General features: G+C 37.7%; 1 protein-coding gene across 9 annotated transcripts in view; it reads left to right on the top strand.

Moving 5' to 3' along the window:
- RAPGEF2 (Rap guanine nucleotide exchange factor 2) overlaps nt 1–13,282 on the top strand; it is a 184,906-nt gene that overhangs the window by 134,265 nt on the left and 37,359 nt on the right. For 7 of the 9 annotated variants that reach the window (XM_063156286.1, XM_063156287.1, XM_063156289.1 and 4 more), the window contains 2 exons: nt 4,215–4,346; nt 12,858–13,035. In XM_063156286.1, the coding sequence (XP_063012356.1) occupies nt 4,215–4,346; nt 12,858–13,035 (310 nt within the window). The remainder of the gene's footprint in view (nt 1–4,214; nt 4,347–12,857; nt 13,036–13,282) is intronic. The other 2 variants (XM_063156291.1, XM_063156293.1) reach the window with 1 other exon arrangement.

Here is a 13,282-nt window from a genome sequence, read left to right as displayed (position 1 = left end):
TTACTGTTGTACTAAATAGTAAAGTCAGTACTAAACTATAGAATGGAACAATAGCTCAATACAAGCGCAGAGTGCTTAATAATTTAATAATAATGTGATACTCAGTAGCATGGCAAGCATACCTATTGCTATGAAGTTAACTGCCTGGAGATGGTTCCTAGGAAATTTTTTCAGAGTTATAATAGCATGGTTTCATGATGTTCTCTAATCTTGTTCCAATGAAAGTAAGAAATTGGATGTAAATATCCTGGTTTGGGGTAGACCAGCTTTTTGCTGCTTGTTGAATGTTGTGTTCTGCTTACCTGAAAAACATTCACCAAATGTGTTCCAAGAGTAAAGGGTTTGGCTTGTATTGGGTGTGTGTGTCTGGATTTTGGTAGTGTGTGGCCACAGGGCCAACCCTTCTTCCTTGAGAAGCTGCCAGAAGCTGTCCCCATGTCTGATGGAGCCAAACGCAGCTGGTGCCAAGGCAGACCTGCCACTGGCCAAGGCTGAGCTCAGCAGTGACAGTGGCAGCACCTCTGGGATAAGAAAAGGAGAGGGACAGGGGGAACAAAAACTGCAATTGCAGCCACAGAAGAGAGGAGTGAGAATGTGACAGGAGCAGCCCTGCAGACACCAAGGTCAGAGAGAAGGAGGGGCTGGAGGTGCTCCAGGTGCCCCAGCAGAGATTTACCCAGCCTGTGGTGCAGGTCATGGTGAGGCAGCTGTGCCCCTCTGCAGCCTATGTTGACCCACAGGGAAGCAGAATTCCACCTGCAGCCCTTGGAGGACACCCACACCAGAGCAGGTGGATGCCTGTGGAAAGCCCACACTGGAGCAGGCTCCTGGTGCAATTTGTGACCCCGTGGAGAGAGGAGCCCATGCTGGAACAGGTTTACTGGCAGGAGTTATGACCCCAGAGGGGCCCCACACCAGAGCAATTTGTGAGGAACTGCAGCCCATGGGAAGGGCTCACTTTGAAGGTGATGATGGAGAATTGCTTCCTTTGGTAGGAGAAGAATGTGACAGTCCTCCACCCGAGGAGGGAGGAGCAGCAGAAACAGTGTGAGATGAACTGACCACAGCCCCCATTCCTTGTCCCTCCACAGCACTGCAAGGGAAGAGGCTGAGAATTTGTGAGTGAAGTTGAGCCTAGGAAGAAAGGAAGGGTGGGAGGAAGTCATTAAGATTTGAGTTTATTTCTCATTATCCTGTTGATAATAAATTCAGTTAATTTGTCCCCAAATTGGGTCTGTTTTGCCCATGACAGTGGGTGATCTCTCTTGGTCCTTAACCATGAGTCTTGCATTGTATTTGCTCTCACCTCTCCAGCTGAGGAAAGTGACAGAGTGGCTTTGGTGGGCATCTGCTGTCAAGCCCACCACACTTCCATATCAGACTTAAACAGATGTGGGTTTTCATTGTCATCAGTGCTTCATTTTTTTCTCCATTGTGTACAATGCAAATATGAAGTATTTTAAACAGCAGAACATGACTAAAATAGAAATGCATGCATTTCTCACACACATTTTTCATTGACTTTACAGTTTAAATGTTTCAACTTATTTAATTTTTGTATTTCATTTTTTTCTTGATACAGTCTCTCACCTTAATTTTGGGGGGTAGGGCAGTTGAAGTGGATGCTGCTCTCGGGCATGTAGCACAGAGATGTAGTGTTCTGCAAAGATATGAGCATGTGCTTTCTGCTTGTAAATAGTCCTATTTGATTAGGATCAAAGTGACTAGTTAGGTTGCCTAAAGAAAAATGCCTGCTTCTGATCTTCTGTCACCACTTGGCAAGTCCAGCTCAGGCAGCGTGGCTTTGACTTGAGGAGTTACTCTGAAACCAGTAATCACCAAGCATTCAGCTGATTGTCTATAGCCAAAAAGATTCAGAAGGCTTGCTTTTATTTCCAGTGTATTCCATCAGTTATTGTGAAATCCTCTGCCTCTTCCTTTTGCCTTATGTGCAGTAGTGACACACAAATCCTTGCTGTTCATTTAAAACACTGAGTGCAATCATTATATTAAATATAGCTGAATTTAACTTTTTAACATACTAACTGGATTTGCTTTGATGAAAGGTTCTTTAAAATTTTTAATGCTTTGATAAAAAATACATGCTGTTGTTAATGACATGGAGATATTTGCAGGGCACTATAAAATTGAACGTGTTTGGCTGGGTGCCACACTGTGTTCATATACAGTTCCCTATGGAGTTAATATTTATTTGGGATTGCAATAGTTAGTGCTTTATAAAAGGTAAAACCCTCAAAATATATCTGTGTAAGTTATCATTAAATGTGTGAATCTTAGACAATTTGTGCTTGTATCTTAACATAATGTGTAGGATTTCTACTTTGAAATAAACGTGGGCTGCTTCAATTGTGCGAGACTGTACTTTGAGAAGTCAGCAACACACTGCAAAAGCTGTGGCAGTTCATTTCCCTTGCATTCTACCTATGGAATATGTACTTACTTGCAGAATGGCTCAAAAAGGATTAAAAAAAATTGTATAGTGGCCTGAATATCAGTATATGTGGTTCAATTATGTGATAATTCAAACTTACAGATTGAAAAGAAAAGCAGCAAAGACCCCAGATACTATAATGCAGTCCCTAATGCTGTATTTTCTCCCTCTGATACTTCAATAACAGTAGTGAGCATAACTAGATTTTTCTGGAGGCAGCATTCATGGCTGTGTGTATTAGAGTATTGCTTTTCTTAATTGCCTTTTCTTTGTTGATGAAGATCAAATCTAGCTCTGGGCTGACTGTAGCTTTTTAGGATTATTAGTATTTGGTTGCTGGTTTTAGCTGCTCTTTCCAGTAAGATACTAGGAAAGAATTATTTAAAATGCAGCCATTTTTGCTATCACTGATGCAGTCATTCTGTGATAATGAAGAAATCCTTTTCAGATGTATTAGAATAGGAAATGCCAGTCAGTCAAAGAAGACTAAGGTTTGCAGTTGTCTGTAATTTCACTGCAAATCCTAAAGCCAAAGTTCTTTCAGGGCGTGTTCCATAAACAGAACTAAACAAGGCAAACTGCAGTAAAGTCATTCACTATCTTTAGCTGTATAGAGCCAATAATTTTTGCTAGCATGTTCTCTTGTGACTTTTTCCCCTAACCTTTTATACTGATTGGCTTATTCTCTCTTAATGCTGAATGAGATCTTATTTCCATTTCCATCCAGGGAGAGCAAGCACTAGGGTTACATTCATAATTGACATGGATGGACACACTGCATGTGACATTTTTCATACAAACACAACTCCTTAGGGATGAGAGAATCTGCCTTGACTGAGTTGAAACAAAATTAATAAACAAAGATTTTTGGTTTTAATTATTGAAGAATTTATTGCAAACCAAAATTGATACATTAACATACTTTTATTAACTAGCTGTGGGATACAGACTTCTTGGGGAGAAGAGTAATTTGCCCCTGAAATAGCATTTAAATATTTCTTCAGACAGCAAATATTTTGCTTTGTCAAAGTTCGCTTTCTGCAGTCTGGAAATGTTTACAGTTCTTAAAGATTTTCATAGAAGCTGTGGGCATAAAGCAATAGTAGAAATATATATCACAAATCTTGGTGAATGTTTGTTAAATGATCAAATATACTGTCTCAATTCATTCTTCAGCACTGCATGTGAGCAAACTAATTCCAAGATTATAGCTCTTTGTAATTGTGTCAGTCTTCCCAATTTCCTATTTGCTGTCATATTATTTGGCTCAAAGTATAATGGATAGCTCAGTGACTTGGATTTTCCTTGTCTCTAATGTATTTTGTCAACTTGAGAAACAAGAGTTTACCAAATCCAGAGCAGTGCTCGTTGATTTTTTAAAGAAGTATGTGACCTAACTCCCATCCTGCAGGAAACCATTGATTTTGGAAGTAGCACAATATTCATATACATTTTAATTCTATCCAAACCCCACAGCAAGCTACTGAAGAGTTTTGGCATATTGCTTCACTAATGTTTGTCCTCAGATACATGTTTTTCCTGAATCTCTTATATTTGCAATATTTTGGTGGTATTATGCTGACCTCTGCATGAGTTAAAAAAGCTGCATAACTCTAAATTTTTATGCTGCATTCTCAAGCCCCAGTGGTTTTCTTAAGTAGTTGGTACTGGCAGAGAGTAAAGTATGACATATATGATTTGAATTAATTTTGCTGTGTATCTCCCTCAAATTGTAATGATGCTTTTTCTGCTCCACCTATAGCTTCCTGCAGATTTCACAAAGCTGCACCTTACTGACAGTCTCCACCCACAGGTGACCCACGTTTCATCTAGTCACTCAGGATGTAGCATCACTAGTGATTCAGGAAGCAGCAGCCTTTCTGATATCTACCAGGTAAGACTGGAAGGGATGCTGATGGGAGGTGCAGTTGCCAGCAGTTTTGCACTTAATAGCTGAATGTCCTTGCTATTGTCACTGTTGAGTACTTGAAGAAGTGCTCAATAGACTTCAAAAAAAAATCTTTTTGTTTGAATTGTAATGATTTCAGGCTTTAGGTGTGTTGGGTTCATAATGCAGAGCCTATTCAATGGTGGGAAGAAACAAATATGGAGTGGGCAGCCCGTGCTTGAGGGGCATATTTCTATTTCCCCACCCTGTAGAAACGTGATGCCAACCTCTTAGCAGTGCTTCCTCTCCTGGCCATCCTCAGAAAGGTGGGCAGGTTGAAGTGGTGGTGCTTCTTAAAGTTATACTTCTGAGGTGGCTTCTTCTTGTGAAGCTCTGTGCTAGTCATTGGGCACAACTTGAGTTTAGAGAGATTCTGAAACTGATCCAGAGTTTAAATATAAATTGGAAAAAAGTCTAAAGTGAAATAAAATGAGGAATTATGCATTTTTCACTTGATGTTTATGGTTCTTGCAATGTTGGAGGAGGAGCTGCCCTGATAGGGAAGTGTACCAATTTGTTACTCTGAAAGGAAGGAATCAAATCCAATTAAAATATATTTCTATCAAAATAATCATAAAGTAGTGAGACCACTTCAACATGAAGTACTGTTAACTAGAAGAGGATAGTGGTTTTTTGAGATGCTTCTGGAATTGCAAATGTAGTCATTTAAATAACAGGAAAAGCATATCTATAAATATGTGAAAGTTCAGCTGTGGTCATAGTTGAAGAATATAGTCTCTTTCAGGTGAATAAACTTATAGACTTCTTTTTGTGAAAGAAGGTAGGCTATAAAAAGATCATAGTTCAATTTAGACAGTAATTACAATAAGGCAAAGGTTTATTTTTGCAAAACTATCAAATTAGCTGAACACTTAAAGCATACCATATGTCAGTCAAGTAGGTTTGTCAGAATTTCTTCTGAAGACAGGATAACTTTGAAATATGATTTAGGTTTATATTGTGAGACTAAAGAAGAAGTAAAATCAGTTTTGTTCTTCTAGTCTTCTACAGATTTTCATTCTTTTCATTACAGAGATTTCCACTCTAACAGAAAAATAACAAGTACCTCCAGAGGCACAGCTGTAGGTGGCATGTAGTTACAGTCATACAGTTGTTCTTGAGATAAGTTGGAAGTAATTTTTTGCAAACTTTCAGCAAAACACTCTTAACTGTGAAAAAGATAATTGAATTTCTATGCAATTAATAAAAAACCCAACCAAACAACATAGAAGAACTAAAGAAACCTCAGAAAAATACTTCTCTATGTAGTTGCCAACCTGGTCTATGACTCCTACTGGTTTCATTTGCAGTGTTGGGATCAAGATACTGGTTGGTGTTTGGAGAGAGTTAATGGTATACTGAAGTATTTACACAGATTAAATTTACTCTTTAAGTATTCTTTTAAACTGAATTTACAAACATAATGCATAATCCATTCTTAAAGATATTATCTGGTTTCTTCACTTAATCTGCAATTAATACCACATTTAAAGGTGACTTGGCACAGTTTTATCAAGAACTGTGTAATTACACAATGTCAAAGTATGAGTAACCTATGTCCATATCTACATACAGAAATATGACCATGTACTGTAGAATGCAACCTCATCTTTTTGTCTTAATACATATACTTGAAGGAATGTTTATTAATGAAATGGTAAATTCAGGTGTGGAAACTGATAAGATTCTTAAATTCTTAAATTTAACTTAATGGTACGAAGTATTGTTTACCTTGATTTCTCAAATTCTGGTAAATCATTAATTTCTGGCCTCAGTTTCAGTCATAAAGGAATGTAATGTAGCAGTGTTAGGCTAGGTTCAAGTACTGCCAAAAAAAAAAAAAAAAACCCAAACCAAAACAAAATAAAATGGCTGTAATTTGACTCCTCTAGGGCCAAGTAAAGGATTAAAGAGAAATATTTTTTTTAAAGAGAGAGTGAATCAGTCATTCTCTCTCAATTGTTTGCCTTGCAATTCTCTCCCAACTGTTTATTCAAAACTAGTAAACCATAACCAAGTCATCAACATGTTATTTTTTTTCCTTCAAATTTGATAAGTCTTAGATAAAGCTCATGATCATTATCCCTTTGATTCTTTGATTTTCTGTATATAATGGCATTTTTCTGTTTAGTAGGGTGGACTTGGATTCATTATGGCTAAGTAGAAAGCAATGATTTAGAAAGATCATCATCTTGTCTTGCAGTTGATAGAAAAAAATTGTTTTAAAAATGATATTGTTATTTAGATCATTACTGCTGAAATCTGAGGTGTTATGTACTGCATCCCATAAGTATTAGTTCTGTAGCCTTAAGAGCAGCTGCTTCCAGTGAAAATATGTTCATGGCCTTTTAAGATTTTTTTAAATAAATCATGAAGCTGACTCTTCAGATGCTTTCAGCATTGAACTGAGAATACTTCCTTTTAAATATTAATGTGGTCTCTAAATTTGTTTGTCAGACGTTGCACATGAAAGAACTTCTTTTAGGATAAGAAATATTTACCAAAATAAAATCAACCTTTGTGTTTACCCCACCCAAGTTTCAAAAACATCAGGTGCTAATTAGTAAGGTCCTTAAATACTGTTATTTTTATTTTAGGAAGTAAGTTCAAGTGACGAACTCTGTAGGGTGACTTGAGAGGAAGGGGATGCTGAATGTCAGTAGTGTGTGTTGGCTTGTATTTGCCAAGAACAATTCCTTGCTTCTGTCCTTTTTTGACATCTCATGTGTGGCTGCTTACTCTTGATTGCTAGGCCTAGTTAATGATTCTTAAATGAACACATATACCTGTTCCTATAAGCTCCTAGATGCTTCCTGCTATACCTGCTAAATGTATTACCAGATGATTGGAGAGTGAGGAGATGCAAGCTCCTGGCTGTGTATGATTGCCCCTCCTGTTTTGGGAAGCATTGTTGTGTTGGCTCAGCTCTTTGCCAGCCTTTCTTTGCCTTATCCTGTGCTCAGACTGGTGGCTTCCTGCCACACTGACATGCCCTCAGTGCCTGCCCAGATACCACTGTCGGTACAGGAAACCAGGAACATCCTTTCTGAGACCCTCCCAGGATGTGCCTATTGCTTGGAAATTTTCAAGGTGTCAGCTTTGTTTTCTCATGGTCCTGATATGGTAGCTCCTAGGAGAAAGGTCCACCCTTCAGCAGCTCTTCCTGAGTGAGACCAATCTTTTGTGTCTCAAACCACAGAGTCCATGCAGCCTGCCCTTTAGTCACTGTATGCAAAATAAAGGCATTTTACCTTAAGATAAAGCCACTCTTTCTGACTGTATCAGCTGCTGAAGTGCAGGGCTCTGGCTGATGCCAGAGTGGCTGGAACACCTCAGGTAAATTGTCCTGTGGACTGCCACCCCTGCTTTTTCAACGAAGCCCAATGCAGTTCCTTATCACTCCTGTAAATTCAGGGCCTCTTAATGTACTCTGTGACTTCCAGAGTCCATGTTCTGTGTGCCTGTGCTCCTGGCAGACATTGCTCCATTCTGAGAAGGAGGCAATCTTTGGCAATGAGGGGGGATGCTGTTCCTGGTGGGTTGTCTGCATTGCTGCACATTTCCATCTTCAGTGAGGAAAACTGCTCAGACTGACTTCTGTGACACATGTGGGCAGCTGTGTTATAAATTTTGGGGTAGATAATGGGGTAGATAATGAAAGAACAACTATGGAGAGCACTGTGAAAATCTTGGACTGAAGGAGTTTTGAGGTATTTCATGGACATTTGCACTCGTGTCAATGTAGCACAAAAAAATAATGTTATTACCTTAGATTGTGTATGATTTCTGTACATGTAATAATTATAGTTGATTGTAGTACATGTGATAACTACTTAATAAACAAATACATATTATAGTTGCATGGATTGAATTTCATCTTAATTTATTGATACTGTAAACTTTTGTTTAGTCATCTGAAAGCTAATTTAAAACAAAACTCCAGACATGATTTCTCTCTCTGTGGAGACACTGAATCCAATGTGACTATGTGACATGAGGGAATATTTCAAGCTAATGTGACTTCTGCAAGTCATTTAATGAGACAGGCAGAGCCAGTGTTCTTGGTGTTTTTATTGGTATCAGCTTAAAAATTAGAAAGTAAAAATGAGTAGTTTTGGTAATAGACATTCTTATTTTCATTTTTTAGTTCATTTTTTAGCCCTTAAATGACAGTGGTTGAAAAGTAATGTGGAGATGGTGTTTTTGAACTGAGCATGGCTTCTTTCTTTGTTAGCTTTGTGGAATTGAAGGAGTGCACCAGGCAACGAACATATATTTCTGGCTTGTGCAAGGAGTTTCTTCTGTTCTTTTTTTTTCTTTTTGTCCCTGTTTTTTTTTCTCTTGTGTGTTTAGAGATTTTGAATTGTTGATTTTAGGTGGTAACAATTGTTACAAGGGGAATTTAGTATTCAAAATGATCCGATGTTTCCTGAGGAAAGTAATTAAATTTCTAGAAAAGTAAAGGTTAAAATAGTCTGTTTAAAATAAAAAGAGATCAGTAGTGAGTGTGGTTATTTTAAAGGTTGTCTATTTTTTCTCTTTATGTTACTGTCAGTTGGAAGTTTTTCCCAAACCAGCATAGAAAGAAAACCATGAAGGGCACTTAAAACAGAGCCAGTCATATAAGCAGCTCTCCAAGTCTTCCCACTTTCTTTCCCCTAGTAAGGGTGGGGAGTGTGTGATGAAGTTGTTTCACTGGAGTGAGAGTTACTTGGTTGAGTAGAGGTAGTGATCGCCCATAACTTCTTCTAATCTGTTTTCTCAAGGAACTCAAAAATTAAGTGGAGGAAGAAGAAGTCAGGCAGTAAATGAAATCATCTTCTTGAGCTGCTCATGTAGTCCACCACCTCTCTCATTATGCTCATTGTCATGGTGCATCTAAAAAATCAAAGACCAGTAGAGCTGGCATTCACTGGTTTCCTCTCCTGCCAATCTGAAGTGACCAGAAGGGTCTCCACCATTTGCCCAGTCTGACCTAGGGCGAATGAATGCTATTCTTCTTCTCTTAATCCTCCTCTTCTTCTTCATGTCAGTCAAGGAACCAAAGGCTAACCAAGAACTTAGACAAAGCTTCTTTTAGTTTACATCTTTACCCTGGTTATTTCACAGTATTTGTTTAATTATCACTCAAATCTGGAAGTGTGTTTGGACTTCAAGATCCTCCTCAGTTGAAGCAGCTACTTTTTTATTGGTGCAGTGTTAAACTTTATAGCCACTGCTTAAAACTGGTCAGATTCTCCTTAGGTGTCAATATGAAATACTACTGCAACTCAGGCTTGAAAACATCTGTCTTAGTCTCTTAACCGTCATGTTGGTGATGTGACAAATAAAATTTTAGGATGTCACTATTATGAGATTGGAGAAAATTTTTGAAGCTTCAAAGCACAGAAAATGGAAAGATGACATGAGAAATTTGCTATCACAGTTGGTATGGAGAGACATTGTTTTGTACTTCAGGCTGCAACCAACATTTTTCTTGCATTTTTGTTGCATGCAATCTTTTCAGATTTATTTAAGTGAAACTAACTTCTCTTATTGCCCAAGAAGCAAAGTATAACATGCACCCAAGAATGGCAGTTCTGAGGTGTATTTCATCCTTGGTTACATGCCCTGAGAAGATGTAAGCCTCATGATTGACTGTAGTACAAATTCTGTTGGATATTCATCATTTGGGTTTTTGGTGGCTGAGGTTCATAAGGAATCCCCTATGCCCAAAGGAGCTCATGGGGGTTTCCCCTTTAATCCTAGACAGATGCAAGGCTATTGCTTAGTAACCAAGGGTTCCTGTGCAGACATGCTTGGTTTTTCTCACAGAGGAGGGGGTACAAAAGCACTCAGAGTAGTTGGGTCGTGAAGTTTAATGTCTCAGCAAGAGGACCTTGAATACTTGACATCATACATGCTGCTACTAAACCTAAAAAAGCTATTTGCGATGTATAAACACAAGGAGCCCTCGAGGTTTTCTTAGTTTTCTGGTTTGGTTTTTTTGATTGGTTTTTGTTTGTTTGTTTGTGGATTTGGGGTGGGGGGCCATGGATTTGTTTGGTTTGGTTTTTGTTTTGTTTTGTCATGCAGAAAGGCTACATTTGTCTTTCTTTTCTGTCTTTAGTGCAATCATAGAGATTTCAGAAAGTTGTTTGAAAACATGTATTTTTTTTCTTCTAAAGGTGTTTTTAAAGGTGACCTAAATTAACAAACTTTCTTATTACATTGTAGATTGTTGCATTTAATGCTGAGCTTCTTTGTTGCAGTGGTTTGGGTTTTTGGCAGGAAATTAGAAGTAGTTGCTTTTCATGCACCCATAACTCCACTTGTCAAAAAAAAAAAAAAAAAAAAAAAGAAACAACAAGTGTAAATAGTGATCATCTTTGGGAAATCTTGTAGCTTTTAGTAGTATTTGTAAAGTGTTTTCTGAGTCCAAAGTTACATTTAATTCAGTGTGAGAATTTGTTTTAAATATCATGGACTCTTCTTGATAATAGAGTTCAAGAGTTTTCCAGTTTTGTTTAATTGCTTTAACACAGTAAAATAGCTTATCTTTTAAATCAGATGTTGTACAATAGGTGGAAGTTTCTTGTCTGTTAGCATTGTATGACAAAATTGAGGTCTGCATTAATTTTGGTATTGTGCTTTTGAGAGAGCTTAATCTGGGCAGGGAGGAGGGGCATTTGTTAGTGATGGGAAGGTTTGCAAAATTGACTGTGAATCAGTCCCACTGTCACTGGAATTGTCACTGCTGGAAACTTCAGATTCTGACAGATTGGTGTCATAAGCTGTGTGTCTACTGACTCATCACCACTAATTTTTCCACCAGTCGCTTTTGATGAAGGCTGTTTTGAAAGAGTAGTTACAGCAGCTGTTTCAAATGTATCACAGGGAATGGGCATGTTAAACACAGGAAGACTGCTCAATAAAATACTGCTATCTGTGCTATATTTTGGGATTTGTTTCTATGCCAGTAACATCTTTCCTTATCCTGGTTAAAAAATGAGCAGCATTTTTTCTTGACAAAAGCAAAACCAAAAAGCCACTAAACCCCCAAAATGAACAACAACAACAACTAAAAAAACCCCAACCCAAAACCGCAAAGTGTGAATAATTTGAATATTGCATAGATGCTGTTATCAGGCTTTTTTTAATATTAACAAGGCCCAGTTACAAAGCTTGTGTTGTGCTGTAGGACAGAAGCATTTAAGACTCTCACTGGCTGCCCCTGATCCATCTCCAGCCATATGCTGCTGTTCATGAGGTGGCTGTGTATAGTGGCATTAAAGTGACAGATGTTGGCCACAGATAGGGAGGCAGGAATAGGGGAGATGATTCTACAAAATTACCAATGCAATTTCTCTTACCTTCCCTGTGTTCAGAGAGTGACCTAGTTTTGTGGGTTGTCTTTTTCACCAGTCTGAGATAGATTGATGAAACAAGCTTTAGTAGCTGTCTTTGTCCCATGTTGTATTTTTCAATACATTGTGTGCTCCAGGAGTCTCAGAAACAAACCATCCCTTTAAGGCCTGTGAAACTGGATTTCTCAAGCCATGGCTTAAAACTTGCTCATTAGAAGCTTGCATTTCCTTAAAAATTGTCATAGCTAAGCCTTGGCAGCTGCTGTGGTATTAAATCAGGTTGTGAGAAGAGGCAGCCGTATCAGCCATGACAGACAAATGTTTGTGGGATGTATTAAAGTGTTCAGTCTTCAAACTCAATCATTTTTGAAATATTTAAATATCAAATTAAAATACATTTACCTTTAGGTGCTATACTAATGGCCTTAGTCTGGACTATGTTTTCGTTCATTTTAATACAATTTGAGGGAGGTTAAATTTGACAGATATTCTGGGTAGTCCATCTGTGGTGTTTAAGCAATGACTTTGCTTTTTTCTGCATCTGTGAACTCTTAGGCAATTTATCAGCAAATGAAAGCCATATTTAACCACGTTCAACTGGAATTGTAAAACAAAAATACAGTCCTACGTGACTGGGAGATAGCAAAATTCCTGTAGCATTCTGATGCAGTTTTTATTTCCCCAAACTGTCTGTTTAAAATTATGTTGCTTTCCTAAGTGTCTGTAAATTTGGAGTGAGCACAGAAATTGTCAAATGAAAACTGTTTATTGAAAAAAAATTATATTCAGCTAACAGTTCAAGACATTGCTGCTTGAAATGTAAGAGCCTTCAATCCCCCCAAGACCCACAGATTAAGTAATGTCTGTTGAACCCTTTGTTTGTGTGACTGATTGAAACAAATGTTAAAAGTCATATTTAAACACAGTGGGTTTGGACTGATAAATTGTTAGTTGTTTTAAAAAGGTATAAAAAGAAAAAAGCAATATAAAAATATAGAATAAATTTGGGTCATCTACTAGATGTTAGAATTCATCTCTGTACATTTAACCAGGAAACTGCAGCAGTAAATAACATATTTGAATGTTTTCTAATTGTTTATGCACTAATTAGGCTACAGAAAGTGAGGCTGGTGATATGGATCTCAGTGGATTGCCAGAGACAGCTGTGGATTCTGAGGATGATGATGATGAAGAAGACATTGAAAGGGCATCAGATCCTTTGATGAGTCGGGATATTGTAAGAGACTGCTTGGAGAAAGACCCAATAGACAGGACAGATGATGACATTGGTAAGTATTGCAATGTAGTAAAGTGTTGTCAAATATGTTCTTCTTCACCCCCAAAAACTTAATTTTTGAGCTTGCAGTTTTATTTTAATCATTGGCCTTTGTAATTGATAAGGTTAGTGTTTATTGTTATTGTTTTTTGTATAAGTATATATATAATGTGAACAATTAAAGAAAATGCATATAATGTGAGTGAAACCTATTACTTGCTGGCCTTTTTGATCTCAAGCTTCAGCTTCTAATTGATATC

This window comes from Melospiza melodia, chromosome 5 (genome assembly GCF_035770615.1).
Source record: "Melospiza melodia melodia isolate bMelMel2 chromosome 5, bMelMel2.pri, whole genome shotgun sequence".
Lineage (NCBI taxonomy): Eukaryota > Metazoa > Chordata > Aves > Passeriformes > Passerellidae > Melospiza > Melospiza melodia.
The sequence above is the reverse complement of the archived record's forward strand: the minus strand, read 5'-3'. Positions and strand labels throughout refer to the sequence as shown.